The sequence below is a fragment of the Papio anubis genome, chromosome 20, assembly GCF_008728515.1.
Source record: "Papio anubis isolate 15944 chromosome 20, Panubis1.0, whole genome shotgun sequence".
NCBI lineage: Eukaryota > Metazoa > Chordata > Mammalia > Primates > Cercopithecidae > Papio > Papio anubis.
This window is the reverse complement of record NC_044995.1, coordinates 1,027,745-1,054,068: the sequence shown is the minus strand read 5'-3', so window position 1 is coordinate 1,054,068 and position 26,324 is coordinate 1,027,745. Positions and strand designations below refer to the sequence as shown.

At 53.2% G+C, this 26,324-nt stretch overlaps 2 protein-coding genes across 3 annotated transcripts in view; both read left to right on the top strand.

Moving 5' to 3' along the window:
• Positions 1–2,640: 2,640 nt before the first annotated feature.
• Positions 2,641–12,248, top strand: KPTN (kaptin, actin binding protein). The gene is made up of 12 exons (XM_003915794.4): positions 2,641–3,210; positions 3,557–3,639; positions 3,762–3,846; positions 3,921–3,975; positions 6,410–6,485; positions 6,603–6,676; positions 7,029–7,138; positions 7,493–7,570; positions 9,662–9,737; positions 10,499–10,634; positions 10,725–10,907; positions 11,852–12,248. Exons 1-12 carry the CDS (start codon positions 2,988–2,990, stop codon positions 11,978–11,980), a joined length of 1,308 nt encoding a protein of 435 aa, XP_003915843.1. The 5' UTR covers positions 2,641–2,987; the 3' UTR covers positions 11,981–12,248.
• A 3,014-nt stretch (positions 12,249–15,262) lies between these two features.
• The window catches only part of SLC8A2 (solute carrier family 8 member A2), a 45,056-nt gene continuing 33,994 nt past the window's right edge, over positions 15,263–26,324 (top strand). The window contains exons 1-2 of one of the 2 annotated variants that reach the window (XM_003915792.2): positions 15,263–15,518; positions 20,855–21,545. In XM_003915792.2, coding sequence (XP_003915841.1) covers positions 20,871–21,545 — 675 coding nt within the window. In that variant the 5' untranslated portion in view covers positions 15,263–15,518; positions 20,855–20,870. The remainder of the gene's footprint in view (positions 15,519–20,854; positions 21,546–26,324) is intronic. The other variant, XM_009194837.2, reaches the window with a different exon arrangement.

Sequence of the window (26,324 nt, the reverse complement as noted above, 5' to 3'; positions counted from 1 at the left end):
GGGAGTGGGGGAAGAGATAGCAGGAGCCTTTGCCCGGGAAAAGTGGGCAGGAACCAGCTGCCTCCACCACACTCCACAATGTGCATGTTGGGGGACCTGTCTGTTACGCATGTGCTTTACCCTGCCCTGCGCAGGGCCCCTCACTATGGAGGAGACGGGCTGGAGGAGGCTCAGTGCTCAGGCAGGATGGGAAAGTGTCAGGAAGTGAGCAGGGGCAGTAACTGCACAGAGGAGGGGCTGCCTAGGAAACCAGGGTATGCTCCTGGGAGAGGGGCTGCAGCCCAGTAAGCCTAGAGAAATGCAGGCGAGGTTCAAATTCCCTGACATCTGCCCTGCTCCTCTGTCCCCTGCAGCTCCTCCCACAGCTCCAGTGCATTGATAATGGCAGCAAAGACTCCTGAGACCTCAGATTGATTACCATGTCTGCCCCCATTGTGCCCACTGGCTGAAGGATAGTGTGAGAATCTGTTTCTGCCATCCATGACCTAAATCAGTGATGGTCAGCCCTGACTATGCTTTAAAGTCATTAAAAGTATCCAGGCGTGGGGCTGGGTGCTGTGGCTCATGCCTGTAATCGCAGCACTTTGGGAGGCCCACGCTGGTGGATCACTTGAGGTCAGGAGTTCAAGACCAACCTAGCTGACATGACAAAACCCTGTCTCTGCTAAAAATACAAAAATTAGGCATCATGGCGCAATAATAAAAGTATCCAGGCTGGGGCCGCACTCTGATAAATTACGGTTTGACTAGGTTTCCTACCCTTTTGTTTTGGGTTTTTTTTTTTTTTTTTTTTTTTTTTTTGAGATAGAGTCTCGCTCTATCACCCAGGCTGGAGTGCAGTGGTGCAATCTTGGCTCACTGCAACCTCTGCCTCCCGGGTTCAAGTGATTCTCCTGCCTCAGCCTCCCGAGTAGCTGGGATTACAAGTGTGTGCCACTACGCCCAGCTAATTTTTGTATTTTTAGTAGAGACAGGGCTTCACCGTGGTGGCCAGGCTGGTCTCAAACTCCTGACCTCAGGTGATCCGCCTGCCTCAGCTTCCAAAGTGCTGGAATTACATGCATGAGCCACCATGCCCGGCCTGTTTTGGTTTGCTTTTTAAAGCTTCATAGGCGGTTCAAGTGTGCAGTTAGGATTGGAAACCTCTGAACAGAATGATTCCTTCCTAACCTGTAACTTCATTTTTTTATTCATCCGCTCAACATGTGGCTTATAGGTTACTAGGGAGGGAAGACACCTGAAGGAAACGCACTGATGAAGTAGCACTAGACCCACGTGCCACTCCCTCAGCAAGTATTCACTAAGCACCTGCTGCATGCCAGGCCCTGGGAACACAGCAGCACTGATGGCTTTCCCAGACTACCCTCCAGGAACTTCTCCCCACATCCAGAAATCTGGAATCATCACAAATTCCTTCTTGCCACCTCCCTTATCCAGTCTGCCTTTGAGAACTTTCCATTTGCTGTCTCTTACGTGCTCAGCACATGGTTTGTGATTTTTGACACAAATTTACTGAATGCCTGCTTTGTGTCAGGTCTTGTGGTCCAGGTACAGGCGATAAGACCGTGATCAAGGGAGATCAGCTGCTTCCTTCATGGAGCTTGCAGTCTGTGTGTGCTCGAGGTGTCCAGGACAGCTGGCCAACCCATGTTTTCTGGAAATGATACACAGATGTGCACAGAGTACTCAAACCTTCGTGGCCTTCTAGGGACAAAGAAGCACAGATAGGAACCCCTGAAGGCCCCAGATTGGGGAACACCTGGTTTACATCCTGTCCCCACCACTAATGAGTCAGTCAGTGGAGTTACTCTTTCCGAGCCTCCATTTCATCCTCTGTAAACTGGGATAATAAACCCCTTTGAAGAGGTTTCTTTCTTGCAAAGATTAGTGAGATAGATTTGCAAAGGATGTCCAGGCACACAGTAAAAACTCAATGAAGCCTGAATAAGTGAACCAGCAGGGAGGGTAACAGTAGGCCCTTGCAGAATAATTGTGAGGAGTCAGATTATCAGAGCCAGCATGACTGTCACCAAGTAGGTGTTCGATAAAAGAGTTGGTTATTATAGCTGGATCATTTTTCCCTGGGGTCAAGAAGAATGTATTCATTATTTTAAAGGTGATACTGTTAAGATTATGAAGTATGGTCCGGGCAAGGTGGCTCACACCTATAATCCTAGCACTTTGGGAGGCCGAGGTGGGTGGATCGCCTGAGGTCAGGAGTTAGAGACCAGCCTGGGCAACATAGCAAAATCCCATCTCTACTAAAAATAGAAAAACTAGCCAGGTGTGGTGGCGCCTGTAATCCCAGCTACTCGGGAGGCTGAGACAGGAGAATCGCTTGAACCCAGGAGGCAGAGGTTGCAGTGAGCTGAGATCGCACCACTGCACTCCAGGGTGACAGAGCAACACTCTGTCTCAAAAAAAAAAAAAAAAAAAAAAAAAGTGAACTGTGGAATTACCTTGTTTGGTTTCCAGTACTGACCGCTCGTTACTAGCTGTGTGATCTTAGGCAAGTTACTTTACCCCTCTGTGCCTCAATTCCTTCATCTGTAAAATGGATTTAAGTACCTACCTCCACCCCCTTCCAAATTTTTAATAAATTATATGGAATGCACTTATAGTAGTTCCTGGCACATAAGGGCAATATTAAGTTTTACGATGATGATGATTCGACTTTCCACACAGCATAGAGCGAGAAGCCGTGGCCGCCACCTCCCACCTCTAGTCACAGACTCCTTATGGCAGCCACTTGGTCCAGAAATGGAAAGGAGAAGAGTGCGCAGGCGCAGTGGGTCAAAGTTGCCTGGGAGACTCGAGTATGCAATCTGGCCGCCATCTTGGGAGAGGGCAACGCCAGCAGCTTCTTGTACGTCATCAGCCTGCGCAACGGCCGGGCACCCGGCGGTTCAGGTCGCTTAGAGAGTCGTAGGTTGGGTAGTGCGGGTTGCGGCAGGGGCTGCCGAGAGGGTGCGTAACTGAGGGGCGTGATGGGGGAGGCGGCCGTGGCCGCGGGGCCTTGTCCGCTGCGCGAGGACAGCTTCACGCGCTTCTCGTCGCAGAGTAATGTGTATGGGCTGGCAGGCGGCGCCGGCGGGCGCGGGGAGCTGCTGGCCGCCACGCTTAAAGGCAAGGTGCTCGGCTTCCGCTACCAAGACCTCCGACAGAAAATCCGGCCAGTGGCCAAGGAGCTGCAGTTCAACTACATTCCCGGTGGGTGGCGCTATGGTGCTGGGAGGGCCCTGGAACGTGGTGTTGAGAAGGCTTCTGAGGCTCTCTCTGAGCCGGGTCACCGTGCTGGGAGAATGGAATCGGGGTGGTTTAAGGGGGTCACTGGGATCAGGAGGCAGGCATAGTTGGGGCCTGGATGAGCCTAGGGTTTCAGGATTCTTCAGACTTACAGGTCAGGATCCCTGGTACCCAGGGAACAGAGGTCGGGTGATGGCGGTCAGGACTCAGACCAGAGGGCATGATCATTGCGGTGGCCGGAGTTCACCATGTTTGGGAGATCGGAGTCATGAGTCTGCCTGACACTGAACTTAGAACTCTCCCCTCCCAGTGGACGCGGAGATTGTCTCCATTGACACTTTCAACAAGTCACCCCCCAAGCGAGGTCTGGTTGTGGGGATCACGTTCATCAAGGTACCTAGAGCCCCCTCCACCTCCCTTCGCCCTCCTCCTTACACACATGGTGAGTTCCACTGAGCTGCCCCAGATCCCACCTGCCACCCCTGCCCTCCCCTGAACCCCATGTCCTCCCCCAGGATTCAGGGGACAAGGGTAGCCCCTTCCTGAACATTTACTGCGACTATGAGCCCGGCTCTGAGTACAACCTTGACTCCATTGCCCGTGAGTGAGGCGTGGACGGGAGGAGGGAGAGGGTCCCCAGCAGGTCCCCCATGCTCACGTGCCTGTCCCTACAGAGAGCTGCCTGAACCTGGAGCTCCAGTTCACTCCGTTCCAGCTGTGCCATGCAGAGTGAGTGTCCCCTGGGCATCTGCGCCCACCCCACTGTAAATGTAGAAACCCTGAGCTCTCAAACCCGTTCTTTACTTACAGACCCCTGTAGTCTGTTTCCCCTTCTGGAAAATAAAGAGGTTGTACCAGATTAGAGATTGAAAACTAAAATGCCAGCCGGGCATGGTGGCTTATACCTGTAATCGCAGCACTTTGAGAGGTCGAGGTGGATGGATCACCTGAGGTCAGGAGTTCGAGACCAGCCTGGCCAACATGATGAAACCCCGTCTCTACTAAAAATACAAAATTAGCCAGGATGGTGGTATGCATCTGTAATCCCAGCTACTCAGGAGGCTGAGGCAGGAGAATCACTTGAACCTGGGAGGTGGAGGTTGCAGTGAGCCAAGATTGCACCATGGCATTCCAGCCCAGGTGACAAGAGCAAAACTCTGTCTCAAAAATAAATAAATTAAATTAAACTAAAATGCCTTTGGGGACCAGGGAGGTCATGTGAGAATGGAAAGCACAAGTATAATGTAACAGGTAGCATGTGTGCACACATGCATATGCAGCTGAGGTTGGAAAGCTGTAGCTAAGTGGAGACCACGAACTTGCCCGCAATCAGATTCTATGTTTGTTTTTTAGAGCATCGTGCTTTTTTTTTTTTTTTTTTTTTTTTGAGATGGAGTCTCGCTCTGTTGCCAGACTGGAGTGCAGTGGCTTGATCTCAGCTCACTGCAACCTCTACCTCCCAGGTGCAAGTGATTCTCCTACTTCAGCCTCCTGAGTAGCTAGGATTACAGGCTCATGCCACCATGCCTGGCTACTTTTTATATTTTTAGTATAGATCGGTTTTCACCATGTTGGCCAGGCTAGTCTCCAACTCCTGACCTCAGGCGATCCGCCTGCCTCAGCCTCCCAAAGTGCTGGGATTACAGGCGTGAGCCACCACACCCGGCCCAAGCATCATGATTTTAAGGTGGCCATAGACCAGATGGACAAGGGGCCACCACCCTGCCATTCCTGAACTAGATAATCTGAGAGACTTGATGGAGCACCTGGGAATTCTGGGAATTCTGCACATCTAGAGTTCCCAGATTCTAACGTTCTAGAGTCCGACATTCCAAGATCAGAGATGCTAAGTTTTCTAGAGTCGTAAGCTCTAAGATTCCAGCATTTGAATGTTCTACAGTAAGATAGAAGACAGAATCTTCTGAGGTTCTGTAATGATAAATTCCTGACATTCTTATCTTTCTTTTTTTTTTGAGATGGAGTCTCGCTGTCACCCAGGTTGGAGTGCAGTGGCGCGATCTCGGCTCACTGCAAGCTCCGCCTCCTGGGTTCACGCCATTCTCCTGCCTCAGCCTCCCGCCTCAGCCTCCCGAGTAGCTGGGACCACAGGCGCCCACCACCACGCCCAACTAATTTTTTGTATTTTTAGTAGAGACGGGGTTTCACCGTGTTAGCCAGGATGGTCTCGATCTCCTGACCTCATGATCCGTCCGCCCGCCTCGGCCTCCCAAAGTGCTGGGATTACAGGCGTGAGCCACTGCGCCCGGCGACATTCTCATCTTTCAAGGAGATAGAACATAGACCATCTAGAATACCAAGGTGCTAGAACCCCAACGTGTGTGGAATCCATTCTAGAGTTCTAGATTCCATTCCAGAACACAGATGGTCTAGAACAGGGGTTGGCAAACTTTTTTTGGTAGAAGTCCAGATACTAAATATTAGGCTTTGAGGGCCAGTCTGTCACAACTACTCACTTTGCCATTGTAGCCAGAAAGCAGCCATTGGCACTGTGTAAATGAATGAATGTGGCTGTGTTCCAATAAAACTTTATTTACAAAAACAGATAGTGGGTTGGATTTAGTCTACAGGTCATAGTTGGCCAACCCCTGGTCTAACAGGTGAGAGTTCCTGAAACTGAAGATTCTAATTGCGCTAATGTTCTTCTTGCTAGGATTTGGATATTCTATCATTCCGTGAATCTGAAATCTGTGATGGCAAATTTTAGAAGTTCTAGTATTTCTAAGGAGACAGAAAACAGCACTTCTAGAATACTGGGGTTTCAGATTGAAGAGGTCCTAGCTTTCTAAGGTTCTACAGTTCATTCTAGAGTTCCACATTCCATTCCTAAATCCACAGAGCGAAGGTAGGAGTAGATGCGGGCTCTAAGAGTGGGAGGTTCTAGCAAGCCATGTTCCCTCAATTCTGAGATTGGGAGGTACATTCCCTGATTCTGAGATTCTCTGAGGGCTCGTTTCTACAGTTGTGTATTTCAAGGAGATAGAGTACTCAGGAGCTTGAGCCCTGAGATTCTAACCCTGGGTCTAGTGTCTGGATCCCAGAATATTAAGGTTCTCAACAGGCCGGGGTTTTTGCAAGAGGAGAGTTCTGGTTCTCAGACCACATGGATTCCACTACCTTGGGTTCTAGATTTCTCTGCTTTCAGGGTCCAGGTCGGGGATCAACTGGAGACCGTGTTTCTCTTGAGTGGGAATGACCCGGCTGTTCATCTCTACAAGGAGGTGAGGCGGGGAGGTGTGCTGGGCAGAGCCCTGTGGGGTTCACTGTGGGCTGGCGCTGGGTGGGTATATGTGTGAAACTGACTTAAGCGGGGGTGGGGTGGGTCTTGGTTCCCCCAGAACGAGGGGCTGCATCAGTTTGAGGAACAGCCCGTGGAAAACCTCTTCCCAGAGCTGACGAACCTGACCAGTAGGTAGGAGAGGCCCCGAAAGAGGCCACTGGGGACCGGGGCAGTGACCTCAGAGAAATCAGGCGGTGGGACCTTAGAGAAATTGGGCACCGGGGAGGAGCTCAGAAAAACGAGTCCACGGCATGACTTCAGATAAATTGATCAGCAGGGGTGACACCAGAAAAAACAAGAAGTGAACTCAGCCCTCGGGTGGTGAGAATTGACCCCAGAGGAATTGGGCGGTGAGGATTATCCAGGAGGAATCAGGCAGCAGGGTCCCAGGGCTACAGGGAGGGGCAACTGCCCCTGGGGAGGCAGAGGGGCGGGGCTGGGCCTAGCAATGGCCCTCCGTCCTGTCCATCCATCCGCCCGCCAGCGTCCTCTGGCTAGACGTCCACAACCTCCCTGGCACGTCCCGGCGCCTCTCAGCTCTGGGCTGTCAGAGTGGTTATGTCCGTGTCGCCCACGTGGACCAGCAGAGTCGAGGTGAGGGCCACGGTGAGGCGGGGTAAGGGGTGGGGTTGAGGGCTGGGGGCGGGGCCAGGGTGGGGCTGAGGACTGGAGCTGGGTGGGGTAGGAGAGGGAGGTAAAGGGGTTGAGGGATGAGGGTGGGGCTAGCCGGGCGGGGCTAGGGTGGGGCCAAGGGCTGGAGCTGGGTGAGGTAGGGTAATGGGGGGAAGGGATGAGGGTGGGGCTTGGGGGCGGGGCTTGGGTGGGGTTGAGAGCTGCGGAGGGGCGGGGCTAGGGTGGGGCTGAACGGTGGTGGGGAAGGCAAAAGTTTCAGGGCTGGGGGCGGGACCAGGGTGGGGCTGGGGCTCTGAGTCCTCGCTCTCCACGCAGAGGTTCTGCAGATGTGGTCGGTCCTGCAGGACGGCCCCATCTCCCGAGTGATCGTGTTCAGCCTCTCGGCCCCCAAGGGTGAGCTCTGGGTTTGAGGGGATGGGGAGAGAGCGGTGGAGGGAACGTGTCGGGGGAAGAGACAACTCTGCATTCTTGGGTCCTCCCACCCAGATTTGCACCCCTCTCCCGAAGTGTCCAGCCCCCAGTCCCTCCCTCCTGGATCCCCCACTCCAGGCCTTGAACTACAGTGCACCTCTTCCCTCCCCTCCCCTCCTGTGAATTTAACTTCCAGGACTGGCACATGGGGCCTAACCCATATATTTTCTGTTAGGGTCCAGAGTTGTTCTCTTCACTTTGGTGTAACCTTAGCCCCGCAGCCTGGGGCTGAGCGTCCACCTCTCCCTCTGTACCCTAACCTGCACGTCTCACATCGGAACTTCTTCACCCCACTCTGTGGCCCCTTCACTGTGTCTCTTGCTGTAGTCTAGCTCCCGGCTATGCTCCTGGACTCACCACCGTCCCACCACTCAGAGTCTAGCCTTTTCCCCAGTATGCTGATCATTCCTGCTCCTTTACTGGGGTCTGTCCCTGACTGGCATTTTGCTTTTTTAAAAAAGTTTTGACTAGGCACGGTAATCCCAGCACTTTGGGAGGCTGAAACAGGCAGATCACCTGAGGTCGGGAGTTCAAGACCAGCCTGACCAACACAGTGAAACCCCATCTCTACTAAAAATACAAAAATTAGCAGGACATGGTGGCGGGCGCCTGTAATCCCAGCTACTCGGGAGGCTGAGACAGAAGAAGCTAGGAGGTGGAGGTGGCAGTGAGCTGAGATCACACCACTGCCCTCCAGCCTGGGTGACGGAGTGAGACTCCGTCTCAAAAAAGAAAAAAAAATTTTATTTCAATCACTTTGGGGACACAAGTGGTTTTGGTTGCATGGATAAATTCTATAGTGATGGATTCTGAGATTTTAATACACCCATCACCCGAGTAGCGTCTGTTGTACCTAATGTGTAGCTTTTATCCCACACCCTCTCCCACCTTCCCGCTTCTGAATCTCCAAACCCCATCATATACTCTGTATGCCTTTGTGTACTCATAGCTTAGCTCCCTCTTCTGTGAGAACATACATTTTTTGGTTTTCCACTCCTGTGTTACTGCACTTAGGATAAGGATCTCCAGTTCCATCTAAGTTGCTGCAAAAGACAACATTTCATTCCTTTTTATGACTTGTGTAGTATTCCATGGTGTATATATGCCACATTTTCTTTCTCCACTCATTAGTCGATGGCCACTTAGGTTAGTTCCACATCTTTGCAGTTGTGAAGGGCTGCTGTAAACATACATGCACAAATGTCTTTTTTTTTTTTTCCCCCCAGAGAGAGTCTGGCTCTGTCGCCCAGGCTGGAGTGCAGTGGCTCAATCTCGGCTCACTGTCACCTCCACCTCCCGGGTTCAAGTAATTCCCCTGCCTCAGCCTCCTGAGTAGCTGGGATTACAAGCATATGCCATCACACCGGGCTAATTTTTGTGTCTAATTTTTGTGTTTTTAGTAGAGACGGGGTTTCACCATGTTGGCCAGGCTAGTCTCGAACTCCTGACCTCAGGCGATCTGCCTGCCTCGATCTCCCAAAGTGCTGGGATTACAGGCGTGAGCCACCACACCCGGAGCCTCAGACTATCATCTAACACCTATTTCTCCTTCTGATGTCTGACGTTCATAATTTCTCTCATAGGCCAATCGCTTACCCTCCCTCTGTAACACAGCCTCAAGAGTTTTTCCAGAGATCTAACCTGCATGTCTGTCATTAAAGGGGCCTGGGGTATGACGAGGAGCCCAGAACCTGTCCCCACAAAACCATTCCCCTCTTCTTTTTTTTTTTTTTCTGAGACGGAGTCTCGCTTTGTCACCCAGGCTGGAGTGCAGTGGTGCGATCTCGGCTCACTCCAACCTCTGCCTCCCAGGTTCAAGCAATTCTCCTGCCTTAGCCTCCTGAGTAGCTGGCATTACAGGTGCCTGCCACCATGCCTGACTAATTTTTATATTTTTACTAGAGGCGGGGTTTTATCACGTTGACCAGGATGGTCTTGAACTCCTGACCTCAGCTGATCCACCCGCCTCGACCTCTCAGAGTGCTGGGTTTACCATTCATGTTTCTTCTCCAGAGACCAAGGACAGACCAGCACAGGATGAGTACAGCGTGCTCGTGGCCAGCATGTTGGAGCCAGCAGTGGTGTATCGGTAAGGGGGCCTGAGACACATGGGTGTGGCCTAACCTTGTTTCTTTGCGCTGTGGTCTAACCTTGTCATTCTCCACAGTAAGTTCCTTTGGGTGGATTACTCAGAGCTGGACAAGTAAAGATACTTGTGACCCAGGGGCGGGGGCTGTGAATATTGAAGTCTAGACTTGCAGGGAATATGTTGAGGTCGGGGGGTGGGAGCAGAGATGCCCCCTGGAGTGGATGTAGTGGGTGTGCTGGCAAATGGCTAATCACTGGCTATGCACGAGGAAAGCCCAGGTTTGTAACATTTACCAGAGTTTCCAGAGTGTAAATACTTCCGCCACGGTGGCTTTCAAACCACGAACATGATTACATGGGAACGTTTCCCAGTCAGCTCTCAGAAGCCACTGTGGCCAGCTCTGGCACCCTTCTAGGGGTGGTGAAGGTGTCCGGCCAGGGCTAAGCCCTCTTTGGGGTTCCATGAAGGCAGCGTGGGTGTCTAGATTGAGGACACGTGTGTCTGAATCCCCAGGTGGGACCCTGTGGCTTTCCATCTGGGAGTGAGGTGGTCCCGGAGGTGAAGGGCTTGAGTGCACAGGTTGACCCCTCGCTGGATCTATGAATATGTCCAAATCTGAGATGATGACGTCTAGGCTTCCGGAGGACCAGTGTGTCTAGGCCTGAGAAGGGAAGCAGTACCGGTGCCCAGCTCAGCGTCTGCCAAGGGTGCCGGGCACTGCAAGCTGACCCCAGTCTGTCTGCTGCATTTGGGACCCTCAGGGACCTGCTGCACCGGGGCCTTGAAGACCAGCTTCTCCTGCCCGGCAGTGACCAATTTGACAGCGTCCTCTGCGGCCTGGTCACCGACGTGGATTTGGATGGGCGGCCAGAAGTCCTGGTGGCCACCTACGGACAGGTGGGACCTGACGGTTGGAGCCACCACCCACCGGCCTCCCTCCACTGTGCTCCCCGTCTACCTGTGTGACCTCACTCTCCACCCCTGCAGGAACTGCTGTGTTATAAGTACCAGGGCCCAGAGTCGGGGCTCCCTGAGGCCCAGCGCGGGTTCCGCCTGCTGTGGCAGCGGGGCTTCTCCAGTCCCCTGCTGGCCATGGCTCATGTGGACCTGACCGGGGACGGGCTGCAGGAGCTTGCCGTGGTCTCCCTGAAGGGCGTGCACATCCTGCAGGTAACCCCGGCTCTTGGGGAGAAGGGTTGACCTCAGCAGTTCCGGGCAGGGGGTGCAGGCCGCCTCCCAGGGGAGGGAGGAACTCATTTCTGGTAGGCAGTTCCTACCGGCCAGGACAGCTCCCAGGAGAAAGGGGCACCCGTGAGCGCTCACAGCAGCTGGGGTGGGGGCACCGGCCTGGTGAAGGAGATTTATTTATTTATTTATTCTTTTATTCTTTTATTTTTCAAACAGAGTCTCGCTCTGTCACCCAGGCTGGAGTGCAGTGACTTGATCTCAGCTCACTGCAACCACCTCCCAGGTTCAAACGATTCTCATGCCTGAGCCTCTCAAACAGCTGGGATTACAGGTGCCCGCCACCACGCCCAGCTAATTTTTGTATTTTTAGTAGAGACGGGGTTTCACCATGTTGCCCAGGTTGGTCTTGAACTTCTGGCCTCAAGTCATCCGCCCACCTCGGCCTCCCAACGTGCTGGAATTACAGGCGTGAGCCACCGGCCCTTTTTTTTTTTTTTTTTTTTTTTAGACAAAGTCTTGCTCTGTTTCCCAGGCTAGAGTGCAGTAGTGGCGTGATCTGAGTTCACTGCAACCTTCACCTTCTGGGTTGAAGTGATTCTCCTGCCCCAGCCTCCTGAGTAGCTGGGATTATAGGCGCCTGCGTCCACACCTGGCTACATTTTATGTTCCTTCTAATCTCATTTCCTTACATTTGGGTCTAGGCTTTGTCCCTCCCACCAGAAATTCGCTTAGGGCCACTCCCCTTCACCCCTATCACAGAAGCCCATTCCCATCCCACACACTGTGGTCTGCTCTCTGCCCTCCCACCTGAGCCGAGCTCCTGGCCTTTGGAGTTGCTTCACTCCAGACAGTCCCGCCATGATGTAACCTTCCCCCCCTGCAGCTCTTCCTCAGCTCCGTCCCCCTCCTTCTCTTGTTCCCCACAGCACAGCCTGATCCAGGCCTCGGAGCTGGTCTTGACCCGGCTTCGACGTCAAGTGGAGCAGAGGAGACGTCGGCTACAGGGGTCGGAGGACGAGGCAGGTGTAGGGCCAGCTGAGAATGCAGCCTCTTAAGCACCCACTCTCCCCAGACCTGGGGCGACTCATGGCGTGCTCACCGCCACCTGCTGGTGGGGGGTGTCCTGAAGGACAGGATGCTGTCCTCAGACCTCCCCAGGGTGGTGAAGCTGTGCCCTGAGACCCCAGCTAACCCACTCCTCTCTCTGTGCCTCAGTGTCCCTATTTGAAAGCAGGGATGATCCCGACCCACCCTGTCCACTCTCGATGAGAATTGGCTAACTGATGGTTATTTATATGTCCAGAAGAACAGCATTTCCCAGTTGTCTCGATTATTTTGTTCGGCAAGCATTTGGTGGGCACCTGCTGTATGCCTGGCTCTGTGTTGGATGCTGGATTCACCCAGAGGAATTGAGGGAGACGGATTTGGGGGAGAGGGAATCCAAGGCTAGACCCAGATACAGGATGGAGGTTAGGTCCCAGGGTAGAACCCGAGAGAAAGAAATGAGGTGACACCTTAGCAGAAAGGCTAAAGTTACACCGCTGTGGAACAGACTATGTAAAGTGGAAGGAAGAGAACTGAGGTTAGACCCCAGCAAGTGAATTGAGGTTAGACCCTAGTGGAGTGGGCTGACATGAGACGCCGGTGGAAAGACCTAGATCTGAGGGTAGATCCCAGTGGAAAGGCAAGGAGCTTGAGCGTTTAGAGGAAAACTTGTGGATAGAAAGGCCTGCTGTGGGAGAGCAGTGGTCCATTTGTAGCAGAGGGTCTGAGGCTAGACTCCCTATGAATAATGCTGAGGTTGGACCCCAACAAAAAGTAGGTATGGCCAGACCCCTGCAAGGGGCCAGGGTTAAACCCCAGCAGAAAGTGAGCTGAGTTCCCAGTGGGGAGCACTGAGGCAAGACCCAGGGAGAAGACTTTCAGGCTAGACCGTGCTAGAAAGGGCTAAGCTTAGACCTAATCTAAAATGCCCAGGGGGTTGGGGGCCCAGGGAGCCGGGAGACAAGCCTGATTCTCCCAGCCTGTGGTGGTAGGAGTTGCCTTGCCTGTGGTTTTGTGTGTGTGTGTGTGTGAGACGGAGTCTCATTCTGTCTCCCAGGCTGGAGTGCAGTGGCGCAATCTCTGCTCACAGCAACCTCCGCCTCCCGGTTCAAGCGATTCTCCTGCCTCAGCCGCCTGAGTAGCTGGGATTACAAGCGTGCATCACCATGCCCAGCTAAATTTTTTGTATTTTTAGTAGAGACAGGGTTTCACCATGTTGGCCAGGCTGGTCTCAAACTCCTGATCACAGGTGATCCGCCCGCCTCGGCCTCCCAAAGTGCTGAGATGACAGGCATGAGTCACCGTGCCCGGCCTCCTGTGCTCCTTTCTGTATTACCAGGAGAAGGAATCAGAGGCCTGTGTCTCTAGGACCAGTGGAGGGCGGGAACGATGCAAGTCTTGTCCTCCCTCCACTGCAGGCCAGGAATAGAATCTGGGTCAGCAGGGTTGGGGGATGATCATTTCCTGGGCCATATCCAGGCTGGGGGCAGGAGTTGGGCAGGACACCTGCTTCCTGGGGGGTTCAGGGGAGAGGCAGACACTGTAGTCATTCTGGCCATCTGTCTGCCTCCTGCTATGGAGGTCCACCCAGAAGTCTGACCACCAGCACTGACAGAGAAGACCCAGCCACCAGTTGTCTACCAAGCGTTTATGGGAGTTAGGAGCTCAGCAACTCCTGGCCATCCCTGTCTTCACCCTCTTTCCCAGAAGCCAGGCCCAGGCGTGGGAAGTTGCAGGGAGCCGGATCCTCTCCCTCCCCTGGCAGCAGGCCTGATGGTGTCCAGCCAGGACTGGCAGTGGGCAGGACCGGTGGCACGAGCAGGGCCCCCTTCCTCCCACTGTCCACCTGCGGAGAAGGAGCACTCCACACCGACTCACACACCACCACCCCCTGTTGTGGGGCGGAGTGGGATTGGGAGTGGGTGTAGTGATGGTATGCCTTGCAGAGGTGTGTGCTTGTGTAGGGGTATGTGTGTGGGCCCATCAGAGGGCGCGTGAGTTTGTGTCTTCAGGAGCCCAGGCCACCTGCCTGGCCCTTTGCAGTTCATTTCTGTTTCTTTTTTTTTAGAGACGGAGTCTCACTCTGTCGCCTAGGCTAGAGTGCAGTGGCATGATCACAGCTCACTGCAGCCTCCACCTCGCAGGTTCAAGCGATTCTCCTGCCTCAGCCTCCCAAGTAGCTTACAGGATTACAGCTGTGTGCCACCTCGCCCAGCTACTTTTTGTATTTTTAGTAGAGACGGGGTTTCGCCTTGTTGGCCAGGCTGGTCTCAAATTCCTGACATCAAATGATCCGCCTGCCTTGGCCTCCCAAAGTGCTGGGATTACAGGCGTGAGCCACCGTGCCCAACCTGCAGGTCTCTTCTTGACTTGACCTGTCCTCAGCCTGGGGAATTGTACGGTGCAGCAGTTAAGGGTGTGGAATCTGGAGCCATATTTACCACCTCGTGCCTTGGCTTCCCTGTCTGTAAGTGGAGCTCATAATAGCATTTACCTCACAAAGTTGGTGTAACGGTCGATTGTGTCAACATATGTCCTGAATTTATAAAAAAAAAGTTAGAACATGCCAGGTGCGGTGGCTCTTACCTGTAATCCCAGCACTTTGGGAGGCCGAGGCAGAAGGATTGCTTGAGCCCAGGAGTTGGAGACCAGCCTGAGTAACAGTGAGACCCTGTCTCTTAAAAAAAAAAAAAAAAAAAATAGAGGGAAAAAGCCTGGCGTGGTGGTGGCGGGCACCTGTAGTCCCAGCTACTCGGGAAGCTGAGACAGGAGGATTGCTTGAGCCCAGGAGGTCGAGCCTGCAGTGGGCTGAGATCGTGCCACTGCACTCCAGCCTGGGTGACAGAGTGAGACCCTGTCTCAAATAATAATGTGGTGCCGATGCCAGGCACGTGGTCAGGGCTGCCTGTATGCATGGCAGCTGTTGTTATTCTTATTAATGGGTGTCTTTGTGGTTGTTTCTGGCCTCCTTTGTGAGGCTGTGCAGGCACAGTATGTGAATTTGGATCTGACTCCAGCTAAACATTCTTGCCCTCCCCCTAGTTCTGTGAGTCTGTAACTATTTGTAGCTGTTGGCCCTTGTATGGCTGGGAGACTGTGTGCGTGTGTGTGTGCGCGCGCGTGTGTGTGTTGGGGGGCGGGGGCTGCTTCTGAAACGCACAGGAGCGCCCTCCGCTGCTGTCCCCTGCCTCTGGTGCTGAACCCGGAGGCTGGGGAGGAGGCTCGGGCTCCCTGCTCCTCCCGCCCTGTTCCCCCAGGCCCCTCCCCGGGCCTCCCCCGCCTCCCGCACCGCCTCCCCTCTGCCCGCCTCCGCCTCCTCCCCCTCTCTCCGGCTCCTCCCCCTCTCTCGCTCCCTCGCCGACTCCCCCTCCCCCGTGTCCCTCCCCTCTCCTCCTCTCCTCCCTCTATCCCCTCTCCCTCCCCTCCTCCCCGGCTCTCCCTCTCAGTCTCCGGCTTTTCTCTCTCTCAATCTCTCTCTCTCTTTCGGGCGGAGTCGCCCACCACTGCCAGCCCAGCGCTGGGGGGACCTGCTGCAGGCTGTAGCTGCAGGTAAGAGACCCCACTGGTGGGTAGGTGGGGGCGTGGGAAAAGGACGGGGTTACCCCAGGCGCGGAATGGGGGCGGTTCGGGAAGCCTGAAGCTGGCTTCCCTGGGCTGGTTTATGGAGGTGGGGGGCTGCCTGGCCCAGCATGGGTACCTTCTGTGGGGTGGGAGTGCCACCAGCCGCCCCAACACCTTCAGCCCCTCCTGGTTCTCAGGCGGCTGGGGAGGGGGGCCGCCTGGGTACTTGGGGGGGTTAGGACACCCCGCCCCCACCCCGTCTGGGGCACCCCCCCTCCCGCGCTCTCTACCTCCGCCCCCGCCTTCCTGTGTCTGGGTCTCATCTTTCTGTCTCTCCACATCTCTCAGGGGTCTCTGTCTAGCAGAGTCTGGCCGCCTCTGGGAGTCTCTGTCTCTCAGTCTCTCACTCCTGTCTCACTCTGTGTGTCTCTGTGCCGGGGGCTCTGTCTCTACTGTCTCTAAGTCCTGGGTTTCTCGCTCCTTTCCTCTTGCGCCATCTCTGTTTCTCTGTGTCTCTGTGTCTCTGCCTCTCTCCCCTGTCTCAGCCTTCCAGTGTCTCTCTGTCTCTGCTTTCTCCGTGTCTCTGTCTCTTCCCATGTCCGCATCTCTCTCTCCCTCTCTCTCTTTCTCTCTCTCTCTCCCCCTCATCTCCATCTCTGTCTCTGGGTATCTCAGTCTCTGTTTCTGTCTCTCTTTCCTCTTCTCTGGCTCTCCCTGGGAGCCACTGCGCCCTCCTCCTACACACCACTGTCTCCGCCCCTGGCAGGGGAGACCTGGAGGAAGAAGACCTCCCCCACCCGCCAAGTGGGCTCCCCCAGGCCTGGAGTCCTCTAAACTCCTCTCCCCACTTGAGCAGAGCTCCCTTGCTCTCTCTGATCCTCCCAGCCGGCACCCACCCCAACTTTCCCCTGAGAACCCAGCCCGCCTCCCCTTGCCTTGTTTCTGACATTCTGAGGCTGGTCCTTCTTGCAGTTTAACCGGTAGCCTTTGTAGTAGAGATGAGACCAGACCTCCCTTCAAGCTAACCTCCCCATTCTTCCTCGTATAACTGGACCAGTCCTTCCTACCGTCTAACTTCCATACCTCTTGCTGTTTGTTCAGCTCTTGATTCATTCATTCTTGTTGATAATTACTGAGTACCTTTCCTGCTCCGGGCAAGCACTGGGTACTGGGTTAGACCAGGCGAGTCCTTCCTGCAGTCTCACTTCCATCCCTTTCCTGGTGTGCCAGCCTCACACCTGTCTCAGTGGGGGTGGGTCTCAACAGCTTGTCCGCCACCTCTTGGGGGGTGCTGAGAGGGCCCTGGCCAACACACTGTCTGCCTTCCTTGAGTGAAGGGGGCCCTGGAGAAGGTGGGCGAGAGAGTCAGTGATGGAGAAAAGGTATGAGGCTGTGCCTGTAGCCCTGGTCTGTGTGTGTGTGTGTGTCTCCCTGGCTGCAGGTGAGATCCCAGCCCTGTGTGACAGTGCCTGCGGGGGGCTTCAGATGACTTTAAAGAGCACTAGGTTAAGAGCCCTGTTCCTCCTTTGGACCTCAGTTTACCTATTATCAGTGTATCACAGCCCCAAGCACCCAAACCCTGTGATGTGATCCCCACACTGGACCATTTCGAGGTGGTTGGGAGCACCTGGGCTCACGCTGGGGCAGTAAACGTGCATGTTTAGAAGTCTGAGGGCCAGCCCCCCACCACAGGCACAGTCAGGAAAGCACCCCTCGCAGCACCGCCCCACTGTGGGGTGGCAGCGTGAGGGATATGAGGGACGGGTCTTACCTGGCACGCCAGACTGCACCCACCCCCAGGCACGCAGTCCCATTCTTCTGACCAAGGACCCAAGAGGCGCGTGAGGTGGAACAGGGGTGCTCACTGCTAACCCGTTGGCCATGGGCCCACAAAGGGAGGGAGAGATGGCCCTGGGAGATGGTGCCTGCCATCTGCCCTCCCCATTCCCACCCTGGGCTCCACCTGATCCTTTTGCCCCTGGATTCTAAAAGCAGATTGGGTTTCAGGGCTGCTGGTGGATGGAGAGGCAGAGGCAGGAGCCGGGAGCAGAGGGAGCCCATGGTCCCCAGTGACAGGGCTCAGACCTCTTGGTCATTCATTTCACAAATATTTATCTAGTGCTTTCTCTCCCTGACTGCTCCTCCCGCAAGGCCCCAGCGAGAAACCAGGTTTTGCAGGAAAAAGGGATTGCACTAGGCTGTACTTGGCCCAGCCTCTGGGCTAGGAGGGTGGACATGAGAACCCCCATCACCTGGCCCTGGTCTCCCTTGAGAACTGCAGCAGCAGGGGCAGGTGGTTAAAGCTGAGGGAGGAACTCCCAGGCCGAGGCTCCCTCCCGGAGAGACTGGGGTTTGGTTTGCTGCTTTAGAAGAATTCCTGACTCCTGTTTCTCCTGAAAGCCGGGGAGGCGGAGGGAGAAGGGAGCACAGTCTTTGCTTTGGATCCTGGTGGGTTTGTAATTATGCCTAAGTTGTTGCTAATTAGGGGGCTGCTAATTAGACGTATCATTAGGAGCCTTGCTGAGGGGGCTAATTGTGCAGTGCCCTTTAAGAATCACCCCTGTCCCCCGCCCCTGCCTGCACACACACACACACACACACACGCACGCACACACGCACACAGGCATGCTCCTCGCTTGCTCTCTCCTTCTTGGGAAGTTCTGCCAACACGCTGCCTCCCTCCCCCAGAGGAGCCAGCTCCCAGCCCATGGGTACGTGGGTGTGAGTTGGGGACAGGCTGTGGGTTAGACGCTCAGAAGAACTTTTCAGGCCCCTGGAAGAAATGAGGCTGGTGGCAGAGGGGTCTGGGAGCGTGGAGGCTCCCGGGACACCTCTCTTCCTCTCTCCCTCCCTTTTTGATAAGCCACTGGGTTACCATGGCAACGCGAGGGTGGGGCGGACGAGCTCAGAGTCAGGGCCACTCTTGGAGAGACAACCTGGGAGCCAGAGTTGGTGCTGGATGATGTGGGCAAGTTCCATAACCTCTCTGCACCTTGGTCCTCTCACCTGTGGAATGGAGGGGCACTCCCCAAAGGGGGAGGGTGTCATTTTGGATGGGGTGTTCGGGGAAGGTGACATCAGAGTGGAAACCCGAAAGGGAGGAGGGAGCAAGGCTAGTGGATATGTCGGGAAGAGTGGGCTGGGCACAGTGGCATGCGCCTGTGATCTCAGCACTTTGGGAGGCCAAGGCAGGTGGAGCGCCTGAACCCAGGAGTTCAAGAACAGCCTGGGCAACAAAGAGACTCCTGGCTCTACAAAAGATTAGCTGGGTGTGGTGGTGCATGCCTGTACTTCCCGCTACTTGGGAAGCTGAGGAGGGAGGATCGCTGAGCCCTGGAGGTCGAGGCTGCAGTGAGCTGTTATGGCGCCGCTGCACTCCAGCCTGGGTGACAGAGCGAGACCCTGTCTCAAAAATAAATACACAAATAGAGAAGTGTGTTCGAGGAAGGGGGAACAGCAGGTGCCAGGGCTCCAAGGCAGAAGCTTGTCTGGTGAGGCTGAGGAGCAGAGGGGAGGCGAGGGTGGCTGAGGCAGACTGGGTGAGGGGGAGAGGGCAGAAAAAGAGGCCAGAGAGGGATTCGGGGCCAGATTGTGCAGGACCTCACAGGCCCTGGAGAGGACATTGGTGCTGTGAGTGAGATGGGAGCCATGGGGGGTTCTGAACAGCAGAGGGATGATGCAAGCCGATTTGTGGGCTTTTTTTGTTGTTGGTTTGGTTTTGTTTTTTTTTTTTGAGACAGAGTCTGCTTTTGTCGCCCAGACTGGAGTGCAATGGCATGATCTCGGCTCACTGCAACCTCCGCCTCCCTGGCTCAAGCAATTCTCATGCCTCAGCCTCCTGAGTAGCTGAGATTACAGGCACATGCCACCACACCTGGCTAAATTTTTTTTTTTTTTTTGTATTTTTTGTATTTTTGGTAGAGACAGGGTTTCACCATGTTGGCCAGGCTGGTCTCAAACTCCTGACCTCAAGTGATCCACCTGCCTCGGCCTTAAAGTGCTAGGATTACAGGTGTGAGCCACCGTGTCCAGCGATTTGTGTTTTAAAAGGAAACCCAGATAAGACACGATAATAGCCACTCAAACTCAGCACCAGAGGCAGGGAGAGAAATAAGGAAACAGTAGATCCCCCATACCCACAAATGGGACAGAAGGCCCGGCCCAGGGCCTTGGATGTCACAGCCCCTAAGGAACTACACCACTTACAGAGCCTGGGGAAAAGCCCAGGTCAGACACAGGGAAGCTGGAGAGACTGATGCCTGCCACCACCTTGGGGAGGGACATGAATGAGACCTTCCAGCAACCCCTCCCCAGCCCTACTTGAAACAGACAGACATGGTCCAACACCCGCCACAGCCCAAATCCTGCGCAAGAGCTTTCACAGGGCCGAGTTGGAGACTGAATCTCCTAACAAACTCAGAGCCTCCTGCTCCCTGCCTCTCAGTGAATTTTGCAGTTTGTGTGCTTTTGTGCCTGGCTTCATTCAGCCGTTGTGATATCTGTGAGATTCATCCATGTGCTGGGTGCAGCAGCAAATAATTCACTCCCTTTTCAGTGCTCTATAATATTCCACTGTGTAAATCCTCCAAACGTCTGTCTCCATTTTACTGCTGATAGGCCTCTGGGTTGTTTCAAGATTGACACTATTATAAATAAAGCTGCTATGAACATTCTTATTTTATTTTATTTTATTTGAGATGAAGTCTCACTCTGTCACCCAGGCTGGACTACAGTAGCGCCATCTCAGTTCACTGCAACCTCCGCCTCCCAGGTTCAAGCGATTCTCTTGCCTTAGCCTCCCGAGTAGTTGGGGTTACAGGCTCCCGCCACCCTGCCCAGCTAGTTTTTGTATTTTTAGTAGAGACGAGGTTTCACCATGTTGGCCAGGCTGGTCTCGAACTCCTGACCTCAGGTGATCCACCCACCTCAGCCTCCCAAAGTGCAGGGATTACAGGTGTGAGCCACTGCGCCTAGTTCCTTAGTGGACATAAGGACCTATTTCTCAGGCACATACCGAGGAGCAAAACTGCTGAATTGCACGATGCATGGTGTGTGCGGCTGTAGTTTCCCGAAGTGCATAGACCAATCTGCATTCCCACCAGCAGCGCACGGGAGTTCCTCTGTCCTTATCTTTCAGTCTTTCTCTCTCTGTGGGTCTCTGGCACTCTCTGTGTCTCTCTGTGTCTCCGTCACCCTGGGTCCCCATCCTCCCTGCATTGGTCCTCAGCTTCTCCCCTAACCCTCCTTCCCCAGTGAGCTTTGACCTTTGTGTTACAGAAAGGGGTTTGCTTCCCTCACCCAGACCTCCTCCTCCTTCCCCACAGGACCCCACCACCCCCCATGGCTCCCCTGGCCTTGGTGGGGGTCGCACTCCTCCTGGCGGCTCCCCCATGCTCTGGGGCAGCCACCCCAACCCCCTCCCTGCCGCCTCCCCCGGCCAATGACAGCGACACCAGCACAGGGGGCTGCCAGGGGTCCTACCGCTGCCAGCCGGGGGTGCTGCTGCCCGTGTGGGAGCCCGACGACCCATCGCTGGGTGACAAGGCAGCACGGGCAGTGGTCTACTTTGTGGCCATGGTCTACATGTTTCTGGGAGTGTCCATCATCGCCGACCGCTTCATGGCAGCCATCGAGGTCATCACATCAAAAGAAAAGGAGATCACCATCACCAAGGCCAACGGCGAGACCAGCGTGGGCACCGTTCGCATTTGGAACGAGACAGTGTCCAACCTCACGCTCATGGCCCTGGGCTCCTCTGCCCCCGAGATCCTGCTGTCAGTCATCGAAGTCTGCGGTCACAACTTCCAGGCGGGTGAGCTGGGCCCAGGCACCATCGTGGGCAGCGCTGCCTTCAACATGTTTGTGGTCATCGCCGTGTGCATCTACGTCATCCCAGCCGGCGAGAGCCGCAAGATCAAGCACCTGCGAGTCTTCTTCGTCACTGCCTCTTGGAGCATCTTCGCCTACGTTTGGCTTTATCTCATCCTTGCTGTTTTTTCCCCGGGTGTGGTCCAGGTGAGCAAAGACCCATGGATGCTTTCTTGATGCATGTGTGTCTGCAAAATCCAGAGAGGCGGCTCTTGGCTTGGAATGTTGATTGGTGTATTTGCAGAAATGCATGCTCACCTCTGAGAGGGCTGCTAAGTACAGTTGTGCAGGTCACAGACTGCACAAGGGGATTAAGCCAAACAGGGCAAGTCCTGCTGGGGGGAGCTGGAGTCCTGCTGATGCTACCCAGCCATATCTCTGGAGGGTGCAGCAAACATTGATTTGCCCGGAGGGATGCACTGTTTTGCACTTAATAACAGTACGCTCATTTGGAAGGGGCACCTTTTAGCTCCAAAAGGGTGTTGTATGTACTAACAGAGCCCCTGTGATCTGTGTAATGCATGCTAGGTATGTTCACATGTTTTCCTACACTCCCTACCTTTTGCATAATTGAGTCCCGCTTTTGCAATAAGACATCCTCCATTCACATAATTCATACTACCCTCGCATATAATCCAGCCTTGTGTTTTCCGACGTTGCTAATTGACTTGAGTAACTTAGTGCAATTTGCATAATTTATCCACAGGCTTGCATAGATACATACCTACATCTGCATAATTTAGCCATTTGCCAGATATGTAATCACGGTTTGCATGATTCATTCATTATTCATCATCAGTTTCTGATGTTGGGATAATTTATGCCACTTCAGTGTAATGTATACTCTCATCCAACGCAACATCGATATAAGCCCAGTGACTGCTTTGCATAATTTATTCCAATAGTGAGACAAAATTTAGACCCACAGCTGCATAATTTATACCTATATTCTCATAATCATTAGCCTTTCGCTCAGCCCGTGTCTTAACCTGCATACTATGTAGTCTTCCTTGACAACGTTTGCCTAATGTATTTCCCACAACCCCATGACTGCCTCCTACATTTGCATAATTTATTTATGGGCCTGGCCTAATTCAGTCACACACATGCATAATTTATTTGCAGGTGTCCAGGATTCATTCACACATGTGTGTAATCTATTTTTGCCTATCTGTCAGGTTTCTGCCAGTTACAGTTTCTTCCCAGGAAGGATCTGAAGCTACAGACAGAAAAATGCCTTGTGGGTTTTCTATGAAGGAGGATAGATAACAGAGAGATCAGAAGCCACAGTGAGGAAAGGGGAGGACAGTGACACCAGAAGACAGGGCTCCTGAAAGAGGGAGAGAGAAAGAGGAGAGAATTTCCCATCTGCCATGGTGAAAAGCATGCAGTGATATATCATATAGTTTAAGGTGCTGTTAAAATGAAGTCAGTGTCCTGACTTAGGCTTTCAAAAAGGCTTTTGAGGCCAGGTGTGGTAGCTCACGCCTGTAATCCTAGCACTTTGGGAGGTCGAGGCAGGACCTGAGATCAGGAGTTTGAGACCAGCCTGGCCAACATGGTGAAACCCCATCACTACTAAAAATACAAAAATTAGCCTGGCATGGTGGTGCCCGCCTGTAATCCCAGCTACTTGGGAGGCTGAGGCAGGAGAATCTCTTAAACCTGGGAGGCGGAAGTTGCAGAGAGCCAAGATGGCCCCACTGCACTCCAGCCTGGGTGACAGAGTGAGACTCTCTCAGAAAAGAAAGAAAAGAAAGGAAGAAAGGAGAATGTAACAGATATTTTGTTACATCCCTTTATTTCTGCTGATATGAAATTCTTAGGTAATAACAGAGAGATCTTGTAGCCTCAGAGTTTGATCCATGCACCTGAAGCCAGAGATCTGGGTTCAAATCCCACCTCTGCCTTTCCCTCACTGCCTTTCCCTCACTGTGTGGCAGGTTCCTTAGCTTCTCCATGCCTCAGTTTCCCCACCTGTAAAACGGGGATCATGAGAGTGCTGACTTCATAGGGCTGCCATGAGGATTAACTGAATTGCTCTGTGTGGAAAGACTTAAAATAGTCTGCCTGGAACAGAGTAAATGTTAGCTATTCATTAACAAACTCCCCTATGCATTTGGCTTCCAAAAAGTCAATATAATGTCCAAACTGTGTTACAAAGAAAAGATTTCTATTTTTTTTTTTTTTTTTTTTTGAGACGGAGTCTTTCTCTGTCGCCCAGGCTGGAGTGCAGTGGCATGATCTTGGCTCACTGCAATCTCCACCTCCCAGTTTCAAGCGATTCTCCTGCCTCAGCCTCCCGAGTAGCTGAGATTACAGGTGTGCGCCACCACGCCCAGCTAATTTTTGTATTTTTAGTAGAGACGGGATTTTGCCATGTTGGCCAGGATGGTCTTGAACTCCCGACCTCAAGTGATTACAGGCGTGAGCCACTGTGCCCAGCCTACAGAAAAGGTTTCTAACAGAACAGTGCATTTCCACCTGGAAATGCTTCATCACAACTACCCTCATGACAAGGGAGCCAAATGCAGGCATCGATTTATTTATTTATTTATTTTTTTATTTTTTTTTTTTTTTTTTTTGAGGCCGAGTCTCGCTCTGTCACCCAGGCTGGAGTGCAGTGGCCGGAATCTCAGCTCACTGCAAGCTCCGCCTCCCGGGTTCCCGCCATTCTCCTGCCTCAGCCTCCCGAGTAGCTGGGACTACAGGCGCCCGCCACCTCGCCCGGCTAGTTTTTTTGTATTTTTTAGTAGAGACGGGGTTTCATTGTGTTAGCCAGGATGGTCTCGATCTCCTGACCTCGTGATCCTCCCGTCTCGGCCTCCCAAAGTGCTGGGATTACAGGCTTGAGCCACCGCGCCCGGCCCTCAGGCATCGATTTATAATGAATAAGTTGGGCTTCAGAGAAAGAGAAAGATCAGAAACCATTGCATGCAAGAAGTCTAGGAAGAGGAACAGGTAGCCGCGAGACTTAAAACAAGTGTATTTGGAGTATGTGAAACCATACATAAGGCCGGGCACAGTGGCTCACACCTGTAATCCCAGCACTTTGGGAGGCTGAGGTGGATGGATGACCTGAGGTCATGAGTTCGAAACCAGCCTGACCAATATGGTGAAACCCCATCTCTACTAAAAATACAAAAAATAGCTAGACATAGTGGCGGGTGCCTGTAATTCCAGCTACTCGGGAGGCTGAGGCAGGAGAATTGCTTGAACCTGGGAGGTGGAGGTTGCAGTGAGCTGAGATTGGGCCACTGCACTCCAGCCTGGGCAACAGAGATAGACTTCATCTCAGGAAAAAAAAAAAAAAGACACTTAAAAAAGATATAAACGATATACATAAGCCGGGCGCAATGGCTCACGCCTGTAATCCCAGCACTTTGGGAGGCCGAGGTGGGCAGATTACCCGAGGTCGGGAGTTCAAGACCAACCTGACCAACATGGAGAAACCCTGTCTCTACTAAAAATACAAAATTAGCCAGGTGTGGTGGTGCATGCCTGTAATCCCAGGTACTTGGGAGGCTGAGGCAGGAGAATCACTTGAACCTGGGAGGCAAAGTTGTCGTGAGCCGAGATTGCGCCACTGCACTCCAGCCTGGGCAACAAGAGTAAAACTCCATCTCAAAAAAAAAAAAAGAAATACGTAAAATAGAGTTATAAATTATCACTATCATAAACAGTGTTTTCACGGATAAGAACGTTAGTGGCGGGTTCTGAAATAAGCCGGCAAATGGGACATTTCTGTATTGTGTGGGACTGTCCTGTGAGTTGCTGGATGTCATCGGGCCAGGAAAGGCCAAGACCATGTCCCCCTCCCTAGTGACGATGGAAGCCCATAAACACGCCCAGATTTCCAATACTCTATCTCAGGGGTGCGCCTGCTCCACTGAGGCCTGAAAATGTCACAGTGCCCTCCCAGGCTGGACACATTCTTAGTGGGTGCTCTAGAAAAACATTGTGAATCGGCTAGAATCATCTTTTATTTACCTGCAGGAAGGAAGAAAAATCTTAGGGGTTTGGGATTGTCTTCTGATGAATAGACTCCCTTGCAATATACATAGTGGTAGGTTCAATTAATAGAAGGGAGAGAGTTCATTTCACAGCTTGCACTGAACATTCGGCTCCTTTTCCCCAAACGCCGTTATTCTTCATGCAGTTTCCTACTTACTGCAAGTCTTGCCTGTTCTCTGAGCCATCAGTAAACACAGTGATAGCAGGGTGTGGCAACTGGATCTTAGATATTTTTCCTACCAGGGTTGTTTTAAGATGCTCTCTTAGGACCTTCTTTTTTTGAGATGGCCCTGTCGCTTCAGGCTGGAGTGCAGTGGCCGGATCTCAGCTCACTTGCAAGCTCTGCCTCCCGGGCTTACACCATTCTCCTGCCTCAGCCTCCCAGTAGTTGGGACTACAGGCCACCTCGGCCTGCTAATTTTTGTATTTTTTAGTAGAGACGGGTTTCACCGTGTTAGCCAGGATGTATCTCACTCCTGACCTTTCAGGATCCTCAGCCTGCCTCGGCCTCCCAAAGTGCTGGGATTACAGGTGAGCCACTGCCTGGCCCATAAATACTTTTTAATCTTTTCTTCTTCATTCTTGATGGGTGCACATTTGAATCTTCCATGAATGAGCCTTCAAGATGAACCCTAGGCTCCTGCGGACATGTGACAGGCCTGTGCTGACCACCAGCAGAGTCTTGGGCCTCTCAGTCTTGTGATAATAGTACTAAATAATAATGATGGCGAATGTTCTTTTTTCTTCTTTTTTTTTTTTTTGAGACAGAAGTCTCCTGTCTTGTGCCGAGTGCAGTGGCCGGATCTCAGCTCATCAAGCTCCGGGCCTCCCCGGGTTCACGCCATTCTCCGCCTCAGCTCCGAAAGGCTGGGACTACAGGCGCCCGCCACCTCGCCCGGCTAGTTTTTTTGT

Coding starts and splice junctions, on each gene's coding strand:
- KPTN (XM_003915794.4), top strand. CDS start 2,988: ATGGGGGAGGCGGCCGTGGCCGCGGGGCCTTGTCCGCTGCGCGAGGAC. Junction 7,139..7,492: donor CGTGGACCAGCAGAGTCGAG/GTGAGGGCCACG, acceptor CTCTCCACGCAG/AGGTTCTGCAGATGTGGTCG. Junction 7,571..9,661: donor CAGCCTCTCGGCCCCCAAGG/GTGAGCTCTGGG, acceptor TTTCTTCTCCAG/AGACCAAGGACAGACCAGCA.